The sequence below is a fragment of the Stegodyphus dumicola genome, chromosome 8 (assembly GCF_044657685.1).
Source record: "Stegodyphus dumicola isolate Sdum_Otavi_A_Nest chromosome 8, ASM4465768v1".
In the NCBI taxonomy this organism is placed as follows: domain Eukaryota; kingdom Metazoa; phylum Arthropoda; class Arachnida; order Araneae; family Eresidae; genus Stegodyphus; species Stegodyphus dumicola.
Genome location: NC_140775.1, coordinates 62,502,224 through 62,526,628, shown reverse-complemented (window position 1 = coordinate 62,526,628; position 24,405 = coordinate 62,502,224). Strand labels below are relative to the sequence as shown.

Here is a 24,405-nt window from a genome sequence, read left to right as displayed (position 1 = left end):
ACTATAGAATTTGAATTCCAAGATTCATCTCATTTTTTATTTCTTTGAATTTTTATCAAAGGTGACTAGATCACATTCAACTATTTCTACAGATAGCCGACATCACCAAGGCCTTAGACATATTTAAAAATTTATTGTTCCAAAATTACAAACAGACTTCCCGATTAAAAGTAACTTTCTAAAGTTTGATCTGAGTTTTCGTTAAAAACGATTATAATAAATTATGTTTTCTGAAATCTAACACACAAACCCCTTTTTCATTTGAGAAGTGGCCACTCTTTTCCCTAAGTCACGTATCACAATGATCGCCTATGTCAGAGTAAAAGTGTGCTAGGAAGAACTTCATAGTTGCACGCATGTATCTCTTTATTGTGGTAGTTTCACGGTGCTTTTTAATAAGTTATTGTCCTTCTTTTACAAAAATCTTGCATTTCCTTCGAAGGCGACTATATTTACTGCTATCTATGAATTATAAAATAAACTGATTAGTTTTTTCTATTTATCTTCTTCTAAATGCATTTCAGATGCAGCGGAAATGTTTTTTTCTTCCAAAACTAGAGCGAGCCCTTATTTTTAATACAAAATGTAATATTATAGCGGGCGATTTTAATGCGACAAGCACTCTCTGGGATGCTCCCTCAGATAATTTCTAAGCATCTGCAGCATTAGACGACATCTCTTCTCACAGGCAAGCAGTACTAAATCCCAACAACATTACACCAACATTCTGGATCACCCGGTCTCAAGACTGACTAGACACTGACAACAAGCATTACCTTTTTGATAGTTTTTGGATGGAAAATACGCGAACATCCCTTGTACAGCGATCGTCGCTTCATAGAATTCTGTGTACATTTTAATCTGCAATATAACACAATGAATCGATACAGAACCAAATTCATTAACGTGCACAAATTCAGGGATGTCTTAGCATCACGTGAACAGTATTATTGTTGTTGAATGTCAATATATGCAACAACAATAATAATAATCCACCGCCCAGAGAGTGTAGTGGTTAGGGGAGCCGACTGCGATACCAAAGGGTCTGGGTTCAAATCCTCGGAGAAGGTATGGTTCCTCCGCGTGTTTACATTGATTACCGGGTTACCTGGCACAAATTAAACAACGATTGCACAACTTGTCTAACTCATTTAACAGAATCACAGCAGCTAAATGGGAAGTAGCCTCTCGGATGCTAAGAGTATCGTATCAGACAGGAGCTGAAAAAATTGCCTTGCATAGAGGCCTCTATGTGGGGTTCTCATGTCACAAAAATATGAGCTTGCAGCTCAGATCTTGCCAAGGACCTTTTCCCTTGAGCATCTGTCGAGATGCAGAATATCCCCTACCAGTACGCTAAACGTCCTAGCTGGCCTGCCCCCTCCATCTCGTTGTACAACGGGAAAATGCCATAGTCTGCGCATTTAGACTGCACACCAACACATTTCTGTGGAACAGGGAAGTCATCAGTACTGACTATGAACGCAATAGCCCAACAGAGCCATGCTACCCGTCAGAATTTTATCTTGATACGAAACTACAAGCTAATTTCGAGTTATATGCGATATAGGCTGATGGATTAAAGGGAGATCAAGGTACAGGCTGTGGCTTCTGTGTGACAGGAGGCACCAGTAGTGTATTTACCTGGATACGAAAACTAAATTTTGCCAATAGTGTTCCAAGCTGAGCTTGCAACATTTATAGCAGCAGTTCACTACATCATTCTAGTTGGTCATGAACTAACCATATATTCTGATTCAGCAACATTTGGAGCAGCAGTTCACTACATCATTCTAGTTGGTCATGAACTAACCATATATTCTGATTCAGCGTCAAGTCTCCACTCTACGTGATAAGAAAATTTGGAACACCATAGTCGAGGAGATCCAGGGAATGCTACTCTCCTTCCCGACAAATATCATATCAAAGCTCCAATGGGTCTGTGCACACAATGGAGTACACGGCAATGAAAAAGCAGACGAAATTGCCAAATCGGCTATCATGAACAAATGCACCCCGGACATACCATAGCCGAATTTGCAAATGGAAACGAACATTAGGCTTCTTTTGATGGAGTGATAGATGATGATTTTTGATGAATCATGATGAAGTTCCTGGGATAACGACGACACTGGCAGGTGAGTATACAATTATTTTCCTAAGATCAGAGATAAATTACTCAGTGGTACTTCTGAGCGGACACAACTGACGGTACATGACCCATACATGAGCTATTTGTTTCGCTTCCACTTTTTGAACAGTACGCTGTGCATATGTGGAAGGGTAGGAGTTACTGACTATTATATTTTTTACTGTCCAGAAACAAGCGCTTTTTATCATTATCTCCGCATTTCACCAGCTGTAAATAGACATGTGTGGGCAAATTACATCTGCTTCAACACGCATGAGCTCAGACGTATCCAGAAATGCATTGAAATAGCTTTTGGAATCTCCAATCGATTAAATATCGAGATGGCATCCTGCTATAGCTAAGGGCAGTAAAGAGAACTGTCATAAACTTGAAAAATGCTTAATATTCATATTTTTTCACGATACTGGTATATCAGCGAACAAAATTAGAATCACTGGCAGGGTTTAAGCAGGTTGATAAGCACCATCTCTAGGTGGACTAGCTGCTGTGTCGATGGAGTAAAGTAAAAAAAGTTGCAATGTTTTAGGATCCTTTCCCTCCATTTTGCTTAAATAAATGACTGCATATTCGTTTTTGCTTTTTTTTCCTCTTATTTATGAGACAGTGTGTGGCAGAAGAGCGCCGAATATTTTTTTTCGTTGTAAAACAATGGCCTTGAGTCAATGAACAATGGTTTCAATTCTTGATCTCTAGTTATTATTTTGATTTATGATCTTACAACCATTATAAGTCTTATAACTATTATTTCTTTCAGCTTGAAAAATCAAAATATATCTTTTACTGACTACTGAATGTATATTATTTCTACAATTTAGAGCCATGCATTGATGGAGATATTAGTCATGCTCATCAGGTAGTTTGGTCTTCGGACACAGATTGTGTTCTTTATCAGTGTCAAGATGGCATTTCTGTTCCCCATGTTATTAAATGTCCGTCACTGGCATGTCCAAAGGTGTGGATTTTATTATACTACAACTCCATTTAAATAGTTTTGAAAAGATATCACTAAAATTGTGCATTTTTTAAACTGTTAAATAATATATTCTTTCAAAGGGAAAGCAACTTCATACTCCACCTGACGAATGCTGTCCAAGATGTGTTCTTTCTACTTGCATGAACGAAAACAAAGTATATTATAAAATTTTAGTATTTTCTTCTTCATGCAAAAGTTTAATATAATCTTGTTTTTAAATAGTCAGTTAAAATTTAGCATATTTATAAAATACTGTTTTATTTTTCCAGGCCACAATATCTGAGAACTGTTTCTCTCGACACAATGATACAGGAAGAAAATGTGTTTCAAGCTTTCCTCAGTCAGAAGAGGTTTCATTAGCTTTCTTTAAATAATATGATTCAAACATAATTGAGTTTAGATGTTAAGCAATTTTCTTTAGTAGTAATTGTAATTTAAAAGTATTTCTGCGATATTTCAATAAATATCCATCTAAAAATGTAGCTTCGGCTTCATTAAGAATATATTTTCTTTATGTGTGCAGGAATTTTCATGAATTCGTGGTACGCTAATTTTATCACCGTATGTTAAAAAATGTTAAGCATCCATAGTCTTTCACTTATTACTGACACAGAAAGGTTTGGAAAGAAAATGTAGAAAATTTACCGTAACAAGCTAAACTTAAATTATCAAAAAAGTTTTTAGTATTATTTTTTTCCATATTATTTTTCCTGTGTATCAGTTATTTAGAATGTTGTTGTAACAGATCTAGACTGGTTTATTAGATGCATTTTAATTGGATTTATTAAGAATATATTTGAATAGTTTTTCTTATTTTTATTTGGATACTTTTATTTAGTTTTACTTTTTGTTTATTTTGTGACATTCTCCTGTATTTTCATTGGCCTCAGAAATGTTTCGTTTCATTATTAAGCATTCCGTTAGAAATATTTGAATAGCACCGAATATTTTAACTCCAAATACGTACTTCCGTATCAAATAAGTGCATAAGTAATGAAAGTGAGGGAATTTTATATTTCTCATTTAGAATATCTGATTTCAACTAAAATAAAAAATAAATTATTTTCGAAAAATAAATTATTTTTATTTCCAGAAAATAAAACACAAAGCATATTTTTCTTGACATAATGAAACCATACTATATATTTTTTGCTTATTTAAATACATAATCCATTTTATTTCAATTAAAGTGAAACCATGAAATTAATTTTTATTTGCGCAATTTCTAAACCCATATGTATAATCTGGGTTTTATTTTTAATATATTTAATTGACGGAAAATTAGTATTCATTTGCGAGAATAAAGCACGTGGTTCAGATCAAATTATTCTCAGGTATTATTCTATTATTTTTGTGAAATAAAACACTAAACTAACTCAAGAAGCTATGACTTAAAAAATTACTTTTCTTCCAATGTTTATAGGCTACACATTTTTAATTACTGTAAGCCATTCTTTATACTGTATATTCATAAGTATTAATTTAAGGAAAGGTATTTCTAAAAATATCCACTCTCTTATCATATTAATTTAATCAATGAAAATTAAATAATGTAATAAACTAACATTGAGCCTAATTTTACTTGATCTAGAAAAATGAAACATCTGTCCATATAATTGTGCGTTTTAATTTACGTATTCGAAAAAATTATTTCATAGTTATTTATTTGTTAACAATGCCTATCTTTTGACACTTAAACCATTAGCCATCTTGCATCCCAATGTTTCTGTATTACAGAATTAAAATTAAGTACATAGTACATGTTAAAATGTTCCTTGTCCAGGGGTTGTTCGGAATTATAAAAGGAAGAACTCACTGAGCCTAATGTAAAACTGATGAGCTTAAGATAACTAATGTCCAGTTAAAAGATGAAACTATGCCACGGTTGTATCAAGAGGAGGGTCTCACATATTACGTCCTTTTTTTAAATACATAGATACAGCAAAATGCGGCAACAGTATAACCCAGTTCCAGGAGACTTACTGCATTACACCCCTCTTTCAAAGTTTATTGGAAGTTATTAAGCATAAATAGGGAATTAAATGTCTCAGTAATATGTGAGAGTTAAAAGCAGCAGTAGACATGTCATATGACAATAAAATAACATCATTTAAAGTTTATTAGATGTTATTTACTGTTATAATGCTAATTTTTCTCCTGTTTTTAACTCACTGTATGCTGAGTCACTTTCATTACTTATTGAATCATTTATCATTATATGTAATAGAAATAGATATCATTTCAGGACTTAAATTCATAGTAAGATGTTTATTCACTTTTAAATGTCAGATTTGAAATTAGTGTGAATATTTTGCTTCTTATTCATTTTATGTCTGACAGGACTTTGCCATTCTTTCAAAAGACACTTGCATTCTGTGTATAGCTAGAAACGGAGAAAGAAAATGCTATGAACGTAAATGTCTTTTATGTGAAGAAAGTAGAAATGTGTCTGATTCTCATCCCTGTTGTCCCTGTTCTAAAAGTAAGTGTTCAGTTGAAAAAATAAAAAAAATAAAAAAATAAAAAAAAAAAAATTCACATATTAAGACATAAATTGCATTTATGCTATTGCCCCTGACTGCTTTTATTAAACCATTGTTCCTGACGGCATTTTAATTTAAAAAAGAGCATACGTGCAAATGATAATATTCAGAGATCGCGGAAACATGCAAAGCCTTCTTGCCATTCCATTCGTTACACTTCATTTCAAAGGTATCAATAGGCCAAAATGTTTTTTAATCTAAAAACTTATATTAATCGATTAATTTCATAAACTGGTCTACGATCCGCAATTCTAGATATATAGTGTGCCTTTCAACCTTTACATCAGTATAATTCTTAAGGAACTGTTCAACATATTTTGCATGTTTGTCTCTAAAGCACCCTTTATAAAGACGGCATATAATTCAAGTAATGATTACTACAGCTTAAAAATCATGAATTAACTTAGACTGATTACTAATAATTACAAACAGCAATAATACAGCCTTTTATTTCACAATAATAAATATGCAATTTTCTTTTTCAGGTAACTGCTCAATTGAATGCGGAAACTGTTTAGATGATAATTCGAACTTCTGTACAAGCTGCGAAGATCTCGAAAAAGTGCTTCACAATGGAAAATGCATTGAAAAGTGTCCTAAAGGTTACTACAGTGATGAAAGAAAACAATGCAAAAGTAAGTATTTTTGCCTTAATTTACAAATTTACAGTTGTAAAATTATTTTATGGCAACTTTATGTAATTAAGAACATTGATACTCATGATTTCATAAAGTACAAAAATCAGAAATGAGTATCCCATAAATTAGTCATACCACAAGATTTAAAACAATGAGCAGATATAACCAGTTGCTTTTTACCATTTGAATATCACTATTTCAGATATCAGAACAGTGATTTTTCAAATACTTTTTACCCCGTTCTTCCCTTCTTACCTCGGGATGCCATTTCCTGTCTAAAGTAATTTTATTCGCGTAATGCATTCTAAATAAAATGTAAAATTGATGGTATTTCCTATTAGTTTATTATAAAAATACTCATAAATTTTAAGCTTGTTAAAGTTAATAAAATATATATTACTTATGCATTTATTAATATACAAATTTTTATTGTATTTAATAAACTTAAATAATGAAACATTTATATTGTTTTTGCTGCTGTTGCATAAAGCCTAACCTGAGCCCTTTTTGTTTACCAGACGTCAGACTGTACGATAACATTTTGTTACAGTAGTTTGAGTCTATAAATCTCGAGATGAACAAATCCTCCCTTGAAGCCATGAAATTCTACTTTTGTATTAGGTATCTCTCGAATAAAAAGAACTTTTCTTTCAATGTTCTCTACAGTAGTATCATATCTCTGGAAGTGAAATACAATCAATAACTTCTCCTAGAAGTACTTTACACCAAAACTAGTTTGAACGGCAGGTTTCTAGCAGTAGTATTTTACGACTCTGAAAAATATTTCCGCTCAATATTGTGCTTCGCACAGATTAACCAACTAGGGAAGAGAAAAATCACTGAACCAAACTAAATGAAATCCCGAGATGTAAAGATTACTTATAAAAGCGCTTTCGACGAAATTGTTGTCTTGTCTGTGTTAGAAGCAATTGTGTCTAGGCTGATATCTTTCTTCTTTGAACCTAACTTTTAAACTGTTATCAGACCTATCTACGTGAAACTCAATAAAAAGTTTTTCTGAGAAACACGTTTCTTTCAGAAGTACAAAGGAAGACTAGTTCAAAAGTATTTTATACAGAAGAAAAACTTTCATCTTGTTGGTTGCTACCCTATAAAGTATTTCTCCCGCTTTCCTAGCGTACCTTCGTGGTGTAGTGATCTGCGGTTCGATTCCCGGCGAAGGCGTTGTTAATTTTCCATCTCTCCTGCTTCCAAAATACCTAATGTCTCTACAGTGGCGCCCGAACTAAAAGCGTTTTGGATGAGGATTCTCCACACGCAGGATTTGGCGATCGTTTCCCCTAAAAAACCCAGTCGCTTCAGTAGCCCTTTAAAAAGGGGAGTATATAAGGTATTTTTCCCGCTTTCCTAGCGTGCCTTCATGGTGTAGTGGTCTGCACGCTGGGCGGTATTCCAGAGGTTCGCGGTTCCATTCCCGGCAAAAGGTATTGTTAATTTTTCATCTTTCCTGCTTCCAAAATACCTAATGTCTCTATAGCCCTTTCTGTCCTAAGTGAAAAAGTTGCCAGCGAAATTTCCCAGAATCATAAAATATTGTAGCACCCGCAAAACACATAACTTAAAGCAACTGTTGTCCAAAAATTGCGGCTAGAAACCTCCTGTTCAAACTAAACGCATTTATCTGGAGAAACGCATTTATCGCATACGTTTTGAGTAGCTTGATTTGATAATGTCATTAGTGAACCAAACAATCTTTGGAATTTTACAAATTAATTTTTTTCGGAAATGGTAACGAAATGGGATGAAATTTGTTGCTTATCAAAAAGTAATCTTTCATAATACTGATTTAAGGCAAATAAATTACATACTGTTTGGGAAATCTGCAGTTAGGAACCTGCTGCAATAGAGAGATTTTTCTGATAAGGTATCGTTAAATTACATGTAAGATAATCAAAATATGGAATTCGCTGAAACAAATTCATTTGAGAATTAATTATAACTCTTCACTTCTTACTTCCTTTTACTGTACTGTTTCTGTCGAAAACATTAATAGTTTTAACGACTGAAAAGGGAAAATTATTTGCTTGCAAGTAGTTCAGGATATTCATTTAGAAATTATTTAATGTGAAATTTAGGGTAGTAATTTAGGGTAGTTTGTAATTTTTATCTTTAAAAGGATTTTGTGCAAAGAGATATGAATTTTAATCAAGAGATATTCTACTATGCTTACGGTATACATCTAATCTACAAATGTTAATATTCCAAATAAAACATTCTAGGGCAGTATCTTGTGACCACCTAATATGGTATGTTTAGATACATACCAGAAAGAAAAACTCCTGCATTCGAAATAATTTCGTATAATTCTGAAAGTAGTGTTTTAGAAGATATTTCATTGTGGGAACTAACTTTGAATAACATATTTAAAATATTGTTTACAATAGAGTTTCGATTCAAAAGCGTATCACATTTTGTGATACGCTTTTGTGATACGCGATACATTTGTAAATGTATCGATTTTATGATATTGTGTTTTCACAGTATGTACCTTTTGACAAGATTTAAGATTTAACCTTAGAAAAGTGCTCATCTTTTAAATCGTATATACTTATGGTGTATTTGTTAATAAAACTCCAACAATATTTTGAACAACTTTTGTTATAAAACGATTATACTTTTAGAAACCAGAAAACTATTCAAATGTAATATTTCAGCTTTGAATATACTTATAAAAGTTTTTATATTAGATCATACATATAAAATTATTTTGGTCACTGTTTACCTCATAATCCTGTGCTTTATTTTAACAGCTCGAACGTTAATGAAATTTTTTATGTCTAGTAATGGAAATTAATAGGAAATGAAATTCCCTGTATCTGTCTTTTGCCATCAGAAGCTTACGCAGCTTCTTTCAGTTGTAGAATGAATTTTCTGGCTTTTACTGCTATCTTTATTCCTATTAAAGCCGTAAGTAGCTGAATGAATGACTTCCACACATGATGTTGATGGCAGAAGTATATTTTGTGTTTTCTCCTCTGCGTACTATAAGCATAAACCACTCTTTCACAAAAAGATCTCTTCCGAAAATGTAATCAGCAAAACGAAATCCTTAACTGCTTTGCAGGAACCCGTTACGTATCTACTTTTTATGGCTAAACTTACGAAAAAAATCTCTGAGCTTGTAAATTATATGGTTTAGTGTTGTTTAACTCATTCGCTGCCAGGGTAGGTATTCGGAACTTCGCCAGAAACTGACTGATGTGAAAAAGTTATGAAAACATATGCTTTTCCTCGAGCTGGCGTTTAACTACCTATTAAATATCACCCCAATACGCTCTGGCGATGGTGATAAACGTACACGTTTGTTATAGACGAAGATATTAAATCATATCCTTACAATGAGTATCTTTTCCTATAGCGAACTCGAATTATGTTGTGTATTTATATTCCTAAATTTAGCCTTTCTGCGTTTCAATTTCTAATTCAATAATATCTCTATTTGTTTCACATGTCTGTGTCTTTGTGAACATAGTGTCTTCACTATGCAATATCTGTCATGGTATTATGTAATCACTGATCTACCTCATTCACTGACTTCCTTTGTTTTTTAATTGCATCATGTTTAATTACTAGCAGTATGATACAACTTACTAGCACGGTAATTTATATAATTACATAGCTATATGTACACATTCATTCAGTTATGTAGCTTAATAATTTATTTATCTTTATTTTACCTATTTTTATTTTTTATTCATTCGGTCATTTATTTATTTATTTCTGTTGTATTTTTCATCCTCCCTTTTCGGCCGTTAATTGTTAGAAATTTGTTACAATCTTGTTTAATCGCACACTCTACCTTAGAGTATATATGAATTTGTCAAAAAGCTCTGCTCTAAGGATGGGCATCCTAGGCATTGCGTTACAGGCAATTAATAACATCGATGCTTTTCGGCCGATAAGCTAAGGTCCAATAGATCGGCCGTTCTTCTGTTGTGAAAAGAAAGTATCAGTAACCGCAAAACTTTTTATCCGGGTTTTGCTTAATTTAGTGCAAAGAGTATATCTTAGTGCATCTTAATACCATTAGTACATCTTAGTATATTTCTTTTAATTATATTTTTTATGAATGAATTTTACTGTTATACATTTTTTAATATTTTCTTTTTCTAGCACTGCAATATTTATTTCTCTTTTTTATTAGTCACAGGCTGACAAATTTGTGGCCAGCACAATGCATCAAATATCTAACTTAACTTCTATTCGTTATGCATTTAACATCATTATATTTGGTGATTTCATTCCTGTCTCCATTGAAAATCTTTTATTAAAATCACAATCGATAACTTTAATAGTTACTTTTCCATTTTTAAGTCTGTTGAGCATTTTATAAGCTAGTAGTAGCTAATTGCACTTCTAAAACGTTTTCAGCTGAAATAAAATACTGCGAACGAAACTGTTGTCATCATCTTCACATAAGATTTAACATAATTTGTTTCTGGATTTTTTTTTAATTCTCAAGGATATTAGATTTGAATAATTTGAAGCCACATTTTTTTTTCTGCAACAAGTATGCTAAAATTAACATTTAAATTTGAAAGAAAAGAAATAAGGCTTTGTTTATTGGTCGATTAATATTTTAATTATTATGAAATCCAAAATTATTGAAATAATTATTTTGCAATAATTTTATAAATATGGTAGTGCGACTAATCACTGTGCTGGAAAATTATATCAGCAAAATAGTTTGAGTCTATCTTCCCGCAAATAATACCAGAAGCTCACGACACTAATGAAATTCGCATGCTTTTTCTACTAGCGATGCTGCAAGGCATTCTTAAAAAACCTAGGATTGTTCTAACATATTTTAAAATGCATTATACTAAGCTGAAATATTGACTTGCATCCATAAATTTATATATGTAGGATGCAGTTGTATTTAGAAACAGTCCTATTGATGACAACGGTAGTGATATTTAGTAATTTAATGGTGAAAACTCGCTAACATAATTAACCCAAAGATAACACATAAAAAGAAATAAGAAGAAAAAAGTCAGTTTATGGCATCATGAAAACGGAATAATATGTTATTCAAAGGAATCACATCATAAGGAGAATTCAGTCATGGCATCATAAAAACGGAATAACATCATAAGAAAAATTCACAGCCGACCGTGATGGATGTTGCTTGGAAGTTGCTGAGCCCTTCAGTTTATGCTTTCATTTTGTATTTCTAAGTTCATTTGAATTGTGACTTTGTGTTTTTAGTATAATTTAAGTGATACTTCATCTAGTGTTACTTAGCATTTTTGATTTTGAGCGTAACTGGTTATATAATTAACGTTTTTTGTGCCGCTTGATGCTAAGCCTAATTAGGCTTGGTAACTGGAACTGTAATTTGTTCGTTATTGGTCATCCTGATTCTAAGTTTGAGAGTCCGTCTCACGCTCTTTAATTGCTTTTTTACGAAGACGATATGGAAACGGTAAAGGATACGCACCTTAAGGATCCGGACTTACTTCTTACCCTGGAAAAAAAAAACAAATTGCAAATTATTCAGCGAATTTCGTTGACGGCAAACCAAATAGTGAGCATCTAGCTGTGCTAAACAATCTGAGGCAACAGTATCATAAAACCCTTAATGATACTTATAACACTCCCGAAAGCCTTGTAAAACAAGTCGAAAAAATAGCCATTTCACAAAACACTAAAATCAAAGATGAATGGAAACAGGTTCCCAGAAAACGCACACGAAATAACAGTAACTCCTCGGTTGAAGAGGATTTCCCCATCTTGAAAACTCAATCAAAATTTGACTCTCTTCATAGCGAAGAAAACTTAGATAATATGGAACAAGACACTGAAATTGATACTTCTGCGAGTTACACCACGACTATTGCAATTAACGACCACGACTACTGCAACACAGGATTTAAACAACCACGTAAATACGCTGGCAAAATTCCACCACTTATTATTACAGACCCTGAAATAAATTTTAAATAATTACATAAAGAAATAAAAGAAGATTTAGGCATCGAAAATGTTGAAGGAAAGCTAGAAGGCGAAAACTTCAGCATTAAGCTGTTTTCCGCCGACGACTACCGCAAAGTTCAGGATAGGCTTGATTCTCGAAAGATTCCATATCACACATTTTTACTGAACTCTGACAAAGAGGTTAGAAGCATATTAAAAGGATTATCAAATGACACAGTTCCAAAAGAAGTGAAGAAGAACTTAAATCTCAAAACATCCCAGTACGAAAATGCAAACAAATATAGAACATGCGCGATGGCATAGCTGTTAACCTACCCGTTTTTATGTCGAAACTCCACGCACTGAAGCCGGAAAATTAATTAATCATGTACGCCACATTACTGATATTAGAGTAAAAGTGGTTTCGTACCCGGACCGACGCAGTGTTTCAACTGCCAACGGTACGGGCATACTCAACGTGCATGTAAAAATATTCCCCGATGTTTCAAATGCCCCGAGAATCACAAATCCTTCCAATGCCCTCAAAAGGTATAGAATTCCCCGCGAAATGTGTCTTCTGTGGCACCATGTAATGAATTTGTAAAGTTGGTGCACATAGACAATCAGTAAACAATGTGCATAGCATGCGCCCTCTATAAGTTTTTTTTTTTTTTTTTTTTTTTTTTTTTTTTTTTTTTTTTTTGACTTGAAGGTAATGCAATGTAAATGTATCATAAGGTAAATGCAATATAAATGTAAACAGCACCATTTAATGAACTTAATAAGTAAATGCATACGAAAGCAGTGCATATGTTTTGTAAATGTCTGTTAAATGTCTTAATTATGAAAGCAACATAATTTCAATGTAATGCAAATGTAATATTAATGTAAACAACATAAGTAATGAATCTGTAAAGGTGGTGCACATAGGCAATCAGTAAACAATGTGCATTGCATGTGCCCTCTATAAGTGTTTACTTTTAGATCTGAAGGTAATGTAATGTAAATGTATCATAAGGTAAATGCAATATAAATGTACGTAAATAACTCCACTTAATGAACCTAATAAGTAAATGCGCATTATGCCCTTGTTTGACCCTGTATTGCAACTAATTATTCTGGCCAAAATTAGATAAAGGTGGACCTGGCGCTATACCAATTAACCAACTGGCAGAGGGATTTCGCCCACGTCCTCCGTCGCATGTTGTAGTAAGGAATGCCCCGAAAGACCAGGAAATACAGATATTGAAAATACTAATGAAGACGAAACACCAAAAAATTCCCAAAATAAGCGAATTCAACAGACCCCAGCTACTCTCAGCCAATCACATAATTTGGGCACTGCCCCGAACAAGCAATCATATGCGGCGATTACCCAGAGCAACCCAAAGACGGTTAACGACAGGACATCGCTTAAGAATAATAAAAAATTAATAAATAATTATAAAGAAAACCAATCCTCCAAAATAAACGAAAACCAATCCTCCAAAAATAAACGAAAACCAGTAAATACAGATACAGAAGAACAATCCTTTGAAGAGTTCATCGGGTTCATTACTGAAATTTACCAAATTTACCATCAATACAAGCAGGCATCTAACCCCGACTCCAGGCTCAAGACTGCAATGGCAGCACTAGAGAGTAACATTAGAGATATTCATCCAGAACGAACACGAATAATTACGCCCATACGGCTAATCCAAATACCATGCAACATATTAATTATGCCAAGTTTACGTTTTATAATAGTAATGGTATTAAAAATCAAAAAATTGAAATTCAAAACTACATCAACCAGCACAGTCTTGATATAATTTTATTAAGTGAAACCCACCTCAAACCGAATGTCAAATTTAAAATTTCCAACTACAACATCTATAGATTTGACCGTCTTCATAACCGTGGTGGCGTTACAGCTATTCTCATGAAAAAATGTCTAAACAGTACCATCTTTTCTCTTCTCCTCATGAGCTTTGAAGCAAGTGCATGTATTTTGAACAGTGATAATAAAGAATATCTCATTATTGCTGTTTATAAGCCACCCAACAATAGACTCAACACTCAAGATCTTGACTATATTCTCAACTTATCCAACTATTATTGTTGGGAACCTAAATTGTAAGCACGTTAGCTGGAACTCCAGGTGAAATAATCCAGACGGAATTATCGTTAATAATTACATCAACAATAACCCTAATATCAAAATTTATGGTCCAGCTGAACCAACATCTTCATCAAAACAGCATCTTCATCAAAACTCAAACATTTCTGATGTATTAGACATCTTAATTACCTTCAATGTTCCTCAAATACCTTTTCTCTCAGTGGATAATGAACTTTCTTCAGATCACCTACCAGTACGCTTCACTTTATATGGCTTAAAGCATGGTTTTCCGCCTATAAAGTGTCGCATTAATTGAGAAAACTATGCTTATCACCTTGAAGAAAACATATCTGCTACCACTAAAATGACTAATAGCAGCAAAATTCATGATGCCACAGTCTATCTTAGCAGTAAAATCAACGAAGCCATCAACCACGCCAAATTTATTCCAAAACAGACTAATTATACGCTCCCACACAATATTAGACAGAAAATTACAGAGAAAAATAGACTAAGAAAAATTTATCAGCGTTCCCACTCCACCCAAGGCAAAAGAAGATTTAATGCTGCCAATCGAAACCTCAAAAAACTTATCCAAGAGTACAGAAGCAATTGCTGGGATAACTTCATTGAAAATCTTTCGCACATCGATCACTCCGTGTGGAAAGTTGCTAAAGCTCTCCGAAGCACTCCCTCCAATATTGTACCCATTCTATATGATAATAATACTAAAATTTACGATCATAAGAAAATTGTCAACCTCTTCGCTGATAACTATGAACAACAGTTTACTTTAACTAATTTCCCACACCCGAATGATATCAATATTATCAATCACGTGACCGATTAGCAAAGATCCTGAAAATCAAAACAACCCGACTTCTTCCAAAGAAATACAGAAATTAATAAAGAAACGTAATCCAAAGAAAGCATCTGGATATGACAATATCACTAAAAAGGCCCTGCAATGTCTCCCAAGGAAAGGCATCGTCTTTATTACAAATATTTTTAACGCATGTTTAAGACTTAATAAATTCCCAAAAAATTGGAAACACGCCATTCTTACTGTCATTAAAAAGCCTGGCAAAGTTGGAAATCTCACAAGTAACTTTAGACTGATCAGTCTTCTGCCTGCGATTGCCAAACTTTTCAAAAGGCTTGTTGAGTCTCGACTCACCACTTTTAACATCATCAAAGACCATCAATTCGGATTTCGCCAGGGATTCTCAACGACTCAGCAGATTGCCTGAATCGTGGAATTCATAGGTGAGAGTTTTAATAAAAAGGAAGTAGTTGCTATTTTTATGGACATAGAGAAAGCCTTCGATAAAGTTTGGCATCACGGTTTTATCATTAAGGTGATGAACTATAATTTCCCACCTGCCATCATCCATCTAATCGCTGATTTTTTAAAGAACAGAACTTTTCAAGTTAAGATTCAAGATAACTATTCCACGACAAGAAACATTCACGCGGGTTTACCACAGGAGTCGGTAATTTACCCGCTTCTCTATAATTTATATATTAATGATCTTCCTAATATTGAAAATATTCTCACGATGACACAGCACTTTTATGTCACTCTCTTAATCAATATCATGCAAGAAATAAACTGCAGAATGCCATTGATTACATTTAACCCTGGTTTAAAGGATGGAAAATAAAAATTAACCCCGAAAAATCAAAAGTGATTTACTTTAAAAAAGGAAATATCCCTCAAGACTTAGAAGAAATTACGATGAACGGACAAATCGTGTCACGTGACCACCAAGTAAAATATCTAGGTATTTATCTCCACCAGAAGTTAACTTTCAAATTTCATGTTAATTATATCAGAGACAAAGCACAACGTGCCTTAATGAGCATTTATCTTTTAATGTGCAAATATTCGAAGATAAATATCAACACTAAAAGAATACTCTATCTACAGGCAATCCGACCCATAATTCTATATGCCGGCTCGGCGTGGGCAGCTACTGCACGTTCAAACAGAGCAGAGCTTCAAGGTTTACAGAGTAAAACTCTCAGATTCCTATCAAACTCTCCGTGGTTCGTTAGAAACACTGTCATCCATAATTATCTAAAGATTTTACCATTAGATGCCGAATTACTAAAGATTACATTCAAATTCTACGAAAAATGTGATTCCTCCACTCACGAAGTTATTAAAAACATAGGGGAGTACGACTATCTAATAATCGAACAGCCGCATAAACGGCCCAGAACTATACATCATTATGTTAGATGGTGTTTCTTGTATATATTTTATTATTTTCAACTATTTAATCTAGATTTTGTTTCATCTTAGTATGGACTTTGTCCGGTACCAAAGGCTGCTGACTTTATCATCATTAAATTCGTATATCACGTGACAGTCTACTTCCCTATGAGTATTAATATATAGGTACTTTCGCCTCAGACGAAAGCAAAAACATTTCTGGGATTTGTATATATTATTTTCTATTTTTACTGTACGATACCGTGTCAGATCTACGATGATGTGTAAAAGATATGCGAAAGTTATTAGTTGCTATTATTGCTTATCCAACGAAGACTTCATGTTTGGCCGATATATGGCACCACGCCTGATCAACTTCTTCACTACTGAAGACTTTGCACTTTTATTACAAGTGCACAGGATTTTTCCATTTTTTTTGGAATTTAACGAACTTCTACAGGTCCTTAGGGGATTGATAAACATGTAGTGGTAAAGGCCTTCGGGTCGAACACCACTTAGCGAATGATGATCTCCGATCGATCGTTGCTTCCCTCTTGCGTCTCGTATGCGAGAGGCGGTCACGTGATCTTGTTGGTGAGCGCGTTGCCATTCTTAGATGTAAAAAGAAGCTTATCCCCCCCATATATATAAAATGCGTACGAAATGTTACACTATGTAAAATAGTTCACTACAGATGTTTGCTTGCTTCTCAAAAGTAAAAATTATAAGAGTAACGTTAATGCTTATTGTTCTCTTAATTTATTTAACTTGTAAGATTCTGGCTAATTTAACTTTATTTTGCTGGCTAGATCTTTACTTAAACTGTGAAGCGCCTATTCGCCAACTTCAAACCGTATCAATGACAAGACTTGAAAAGACCCTTTTATCCAACTTAAGAAGGAATTAACAGACGGCATTGCTGGTCCTAACAAACTTAGTCAATACTTTTCGCTGCAACTCAAAATAGAAAACAAAATTAAAACTAATTGCTAGTTAAATAATCAGCCGAAGCTGCAGAGAGATAATCAACGCGAGTTGATTCTTAGCCCTACTACCGTCGTATACAAATCGGCAATTAATATTCGGAACCATAAAATAGCAAGCTTAAATCAGCGAAATAACGGGGCCGAACGGCAGAACAAGGCTTTGTCTGAAGTAACTCACACACCAGCTGAAATAGTATCTTTCTAACCTTCTTTGCATAATACGTGAAACTGAAATATCATCCTGGCAGGAAATTGAAATGAGGGAAGATAGAAAAGCTAAGTAACTGGAGAAAAACTGGTGAGTTTAAAACTAAATGCTTCTTTACAAACTTTACACTAATAAATGATTTTTCATATGTATTTTATCTAAAAAGGCAGTCTCCTTCGTACTTTTGAAATAAAAAGCAGGCAATATATGTATTGGCTGCTTTTTATTTCAAAAGTACCAAGGAGATTTTTTTTTTTTTTTTTTTTCTGATTATAGGAAAATATTTTTTTTTCTTTTCAGTATATTTTTATCTTCTTTGTATAAAATTAACTTAAAATCCGATGCTTGTTTTTTACAGATTGCTCTCCAACTTGTAAAACGTGCTTTGGAAATATGACTTCTCAATGCTTCAGTTGCAAAAAAGGTTTTCTTCTCGAGAAAGGCCGTTGTGTTAAAATCTGCAGCCCTGGATTTTATCCATCTAAAGGACATTGTCTTGGTAAATGCTCTCTGTATATTTCTTTCTTTTGCTTTAGTTATTTACATATCTAATACATTAGTCATTATTAGTAAACTTCTGCGCTCCATAATGACCTTTCTTATATAATGATACTAAGAAACAACACTAAATATACACGGTGATCGATAATAAATGAGTGGACTACATATGTATTAGTTCAAAATTTCAAAATTCCAATCCAAATATTCAGGTGTCAACCAAAGTAAATTTTGATGAATGTACGATTAACATGTTAATGAGAAATTCTTCGATATGTGGGTCAAAAGGAGTGGGCTAATCGATTAGTGCTGTGCAAAGGAGCTCTGATTTTACCTAATACCTCATAACAGTTTAGGAAATTTCTAATTAACTATTTTGGGATCAAACCAAGAAAATAATAGATGATTAAATGATTTGTGATCTCCAGCTCTCACAAGGTTTGTGATAAAACAGTGTGACTGAACTCCTTAAATTTCTTTCTCAGTCTCTCCTAAATTTGAAAGAAAAGAAAGACATTTTCGAAGTCTGAATGCGATAACTGAGTAAATATCGAAACCTACTAAGGTATGAAGAAATATTCTTACATTTTTATGTATTGAGGTATTGTAGGTTTTGCTGATTTGCTCAATAAATATGAACACCATATGAATATAAAGTCTATCTCTAATCCTTCCTTGCTGCTAGTAGATTTCAGATTACATGGAACTCTCGTTACTAAGCTTTACAGTCCTCTTCGTCATTATACCACTGGGAAATTCAGAATTTACTTCAACTTGTCTCAGTCTTCGCTCTTGCTATCATCAACTCATTCACTGTGGTTCTGCACTCAACTATTAACTTGGTTCTACACTCCCATTTATGAGTAAAAATCTCATGAACGTCACTGCTCGTGAGGTAATACTAAGCAATTCAACATTTGAATCATTTTGGATGTTCAAAACAGTTTTCGAAATTTTATTATTGAGGCATTCCTTCTCTATAATCTTACATACCACACCTCTGAAAGCAGGCAATTTACTGTTCTAAGGCATATTTAAAATTTTAATTTCTTCAAAAAGTCAATTGCTTGTTCAACGGATAAAGAAATATGATGTTTTTGCTAAATACCTTAATACTATTCAGAATGCAAAGGGGAAACCTTATTTTAAGATTTTTTTCTAACTATAGACCTTGTTATAAACGTTTATGCCCTACATTGAATTCAACACTTAAATTGAATTCAACATTAAATTCAACATTGAATTCAACACTTAAATTTCAAACACTCTAGCAGGGGTAGAAGCAAATGCTGATATATTTCAATCATGATACATTATTTATTCATTAAAATTTACGTTTCATATTTATTCAACAAATTTTGTTTTACATGGTAGAATTTTAAGATAGGAATACTTACACCACGCAAAATCACTATTTTATATCAAACATTGTGATTTATATGGCATAAATGTTCAGATCTTAAAATCATTCTACTATCTATGAAAAATAAGTTTAAAATAGTCATTTTTGCTGATTGTTCAAAATTTTTATGTTTTGGTAAAATTTTTGGAAATTTATTTTAATATAAAACCTATATTAAAGAGATATGAAATATTTTATTGTACAGAATGTCATGAATCATGCTCTGAATGCCAAGGCCTAGGAGCTGGAAACTGTACAGCATGTGCACTGACTGGCCAACTTTTACAAGATGGAAAGTGTGTAGAGGAATGTTACGGACACTTTTATGTTTCAGATAGCTATTGCTTACGTATGTAACAGTTTTCTAATAATTTTGAATTTAGTAAAATTATATACTTGCTGTCAAATATGTTTGCTACTTTATGAAATGAGTCTAAAATGATTAGTTATTGCATCATGGAGCAGTCACAACAGGGTAAATGGGCCATCATTTTAAAACTATATATAAAATTGCTAGTTTTAGATTGTTTTACACTGGCAGAATGTTTATACATGCAGATATAAATTAGGTGTAAAATTATTAAATATGAAATAAATGGCAATAATACGATGCCAGTTAATAATCATTTGATTGAGTTTTACTAGGGATGTAATGGAATTTATATAGAAATTGCTTAGAAGAAATAAAATATTTCCGAATTTTTAACTTAATAATCTAGAAACTAAATGAAAACAACATAACAAAAATTTTTAATTTATTATCTTCCATAATATATCTGAAACAGTTTCCATTCAGAGTTAATTAGTCTTCGCTTAATGTGCAATGCGGAGAAATAGGTTAAAATTTTTAATCTAAAAAAAAAAAAGAAAAAAAAAAATTTGCTTGCAGTTAACTAAAAGTACTTTTATTTGGTAATATTACGCGAATACGTATATATGAAAAACAATTTTGACGCATATATCTTCTGATTTTATATTCTTTATTGAGTTATGTTATGTTCTATCAGAAAAATTTAGTTCTATTTAAAGAATTTCAAGATTTAACTGACCTTCAAAATTTTCAGCATGCAATGAGAGTTGTGCAAGATGTTTAAAAGATGGCACTTGTCAATTTTGTGAGCAAAACTTTTACCTAGAAGAAGGCGAGTGTGTACCTTATTGCAGTCCCAGCTATTACACATTTCTTGATGCATACTGTCTTCGTAAGTATTATCAGTGTTCTTTTTATTCCTTTTTTTTCGCACACCAAATTCATCTGATACTAATTACATTATTGTGAAACAAAGATCGTTATTTGAAAAGTAGTTATATATACATGTCTAAAAATGTATAATAATAAACGTGATTTGATGGTTATAGCCGAAAACACTGCGGACGAAAACGTCTCGGAGAAAACAACGCAAGTCGAAAACATCGGGGTACAAAACATCCTGGAAGAAAAGGAAGTAAAAAGAAAACATCACATTTCTAAAACATCCTGGTACACAATATCCTCGCCGAAAATAAAGCGGTTCAGTAATTTCGTAGTTTAAAAACATTATCATCGAAAATATCGTGATAAAAATAAAGTACCTACAAATCATCGCATGATGATAACATCGCACTCATGCGTTTTTCAGGTTTTAAAAGCTGTAAATGCATATTCGCATAAAGATTTGTAAGCGCAAGAAATGTTAACGACACTTTAAGAATAAACGAAAACAAAACAAGATAAAATTTTCAACTAAACATTATCAGATTAACAAAAGTGAAAGAAATGAGGTTGCCTCTATAAAAATTACTTAGTTAATTTGATAATAAACTAAGCAATTTTTATAGAAGCAACCTCAGGCAGTTTTTTAACTTCTTTTTCATAAACATTTTTAAGCTGTGTTTTTCATGAAAATTCTGAGTAAAGCTTTATAAAAAAAGATTAGTTTATTAATGACCTTTGTTAATTAACTATGTAAATTTAAAATCCTATTAAGCGCTATAGGTTGGATTAATTTTCTACTTATTTTCAATTTTTAAATGCTTTAGTTTCCTTTTTAATTTTTCAGTAAAAATTTATTAGTTCATTCAAAAATGTGAAATACAGAAGTAAAAATATCTCTCTTTCCTTCTTAGGCTCCCAAATCACTACGCGAAAATGTATTTACAGCTTTGAAAACCTGAAAAGCGCATGTGTACGATGTTATCGTCATGCCATGATTTAAGGTGCTTAATTTTTTACCACGATATTTTCGACGACGATGTTTTTAAACTGTTTTGTACTACGATGTTTTAGAACTGCGATGTTTCTCTTTGCTTTCTTTTCTCCCATAATGTTTTTTACCACCACGTTTTCGCTTTGCATTGTTTTCTCCGCAACGTTTTCTTCCGCGATGCGGATACCGATTTGATAATTCGACAGTTAAATTTTATTTCAAGGAAAGAGCTCTGCTTGATAAACTTCCAATATTTAATTCGTGATAAACATTTCAAGCAGCAAACTCAAATGCTGTTTCTTCCCATGTTATCTATCTTTGAATATAGATTCCATTATATGTTTCTTCCTATTTTATCCATCTCTGAATATAGATTTTATTACACTTTTTAGTATACTGGTACAGTATTATAAACTAAGCTATTTCTTTTATATTATATAAGTAAGCAAAATATTTTTCTCTATGTTGTAAAGTACGATGTACTGTCGATGTACTTTAAATGTCAGTACATCAATCCAATTATTCAGAGGCTCGACTGCACAAAAGCATAGTTCTTATTGTTGATATGTATACTTAGATTCATTGTCTCCGCGATAAATGCGTGGCGTCACATTAGTAGCGGACTACTGACCAGAACTTGAAAAAGAAGGACTTGGAAATTTGGATTAAGTAAGGCAAATAAGAGGTACAGGAGAGCTATTTGCCAAATTAGCGAACCACTGATTCATCACCACGTTTTATTTGATCAAGGTGGTCTAGCTATACTGGCGGTATATATCTTCCAATCGTCTTTAATAAAGAAAATCTGGACAAGAAAAGCATTTCTCCAATATGTACTCTTAAGCTGCAAGATATCAGTATATCAAACTCTTAATTCATAGGTCCTGTGAGGAAAACCGCTCTTAGAAATTGAATTATAGTGCAGAGAAATTACGTTTTCTCACCAAGAGAAATTTTATGAAAATAGTTCTGACGTGCAATATGGGAAGGACCCATTTACTACAGAGTAGAATACATTTCGTTCATTACCGTTACTTTAATAACAATCACGTCAAATTAATAGAACTACAAATAGAACTTCGAAGCACAAATTTAAAAAAAAATACACGATTCAGTGCGCTAAATTTCTGTTATCTACAGGCATAACATTAATAGACAAGTAGCCTCTAAAACAATAGTTACTAAACAAACTACAGAATTACTATGAAAGATTCATCATTTAAAAAACTGTATACTCAAAAAGTATTATACGAACAGATGTGAGTGGTATTTGTAAATAACCGCAAACTCACTAAATTTGTATACTAAGATTGTGACTGGAGTAAATTTCATGGATATGTTTGCAGTTGTGATTATTTCCGAGGATTCCAGATATTTTGTCTTCCAACAGGGCAAGACACCCCATAATCGAAATATTCAAATTCTTCGATAGTCCCCATTGGCCGGCACTTAGCCGATTTAGGCTTGGCCACTGCTATCGGAAGCGGTAGCTATTTTACTGTGGAAACACCTAACAGGTAAGTCACCGTTAACTTTTATGAAGGGACGGACAATTACAGCTGCGTCTTCTACAGGACTCGAACCCGGGCCCTACGGTACAGCAATAGGCTCCCCTAACAACTACACCGTCTAGGCGACAAGTTCTTCGATACCTCAAAGATGAACTTATGATGAACTGAATTGGGCGTATTGGTGAATTTGACCTCGCACTCTTGTTTATGTACTTCCACTGCCAAAAACATTGGAAAAGCTAAGGGAACGGATTGACGTTATAATGATTACTGTTGACAGGATGACGCTCCAAAATGTGTGGAACGAGTTCACATATTCCCTGGACGTGCATCATGTGACCCACGGGGCGCACACAGAACATTTGAAGAGTGTGCAGAAAACTTTGTGAGTTTCTTATTATTTTAATATAGACTCATATTTGTACGTGCAAGACTTTTGAATATATAGCATTTTGAAAACAGAAAGAATCTTTAATAGTAGCCTTGTATTAAACACAAAATATTGGCGCATTTTTAGGTGCGGTAGTGCAACTAATAAGAAAACAAAACGGATACATTGTTCATTTTTATGTATAGGAAAAGTAACTAAATGCTTCTTCTAAAATTTTTATGTATAGGAAAAGTAATTAAATGTAACTTCACGATAAATGTTCGATTATGTAATTTTTTATGCAAAATGTCGTAAAACAATTGTTTAATATTGAGATAACATTTCGAAATTTTTAGAAATTTAGTTCGTTCCTCTGCTTATGTCAAATGATAAAATTAATGTTTTTATGAACTATCATATATTTTTAACTTGAAGTTTTAAGTAAATGCTCACTTATGTGGAATCGAAAAGCTTGGTTTGGTTTTATTAGATTGCGGCAAAGCACTCCAGGGCTATCTGCCTTAAGGGAGGTATGCCTTCGTGGAGGACTTTCTAAGGGAAACTGGCTTGTATACACGTTACACATGGGGAAAACCACGAAAACGCCCATGCAGCCAGCCCGTTCGCCGGATTCGAACCTCGAACCGAACTACCAGTGTTCAGCGACGTTACCGCTCAG

General features: G+C 33.1%; 1 protein-coding gene across 6 annotated transcripts in view; it reads left to right on the top strand.

Annotated features, from left to right (window-relative positions):
• LOC118199880 (extracellular matrix organizing protein FRAS1-like) overlaps positions 1-24,405 on the top strand; it is a 284,180-nt gene that overhangs the window by 34,114 nt on the left and 225,661 nt on the right. For all 6 annotated transcript variants that reach the window (XR_015042588.1, XR_015042590.1, XM_085821910.1 and 3 more), the window contains exons 4-11: positions 2,968-3,104; positions 3,206-3,280; positions 3,395-3,475; positions 5,466-5,607; positions 6,154-6,303; positions 18,118-18,258; positions 19,865-20,008; positions 20,724-20,861. Coding sequence is in view for 4 of the 6 variants with exons in the window: in XM_085821910.1 (XP_085678036.1) it covers positions 2,968-3,104; positions 3,206-3,280; positions 3,395-3,475; positions 5,466-5,607; positions 6,154-6,303; positions 18,118-18,258; positions 19,865-20,008; positions 20,724-20,861 (1,008 nt within the window). In the remaining 2 variants the exon portion in view is untranslated. The remainder of the gene's footprint in view (positions 1-2,967; positions 3,105-3,205; positions 3,281-3,394; positions 3,476-5,465; positions 5,608-6,153; positions 6,304-18,117; positions 18,259-19,864; positions 20,009-20,723; positions 20,862-24,405) is intronic.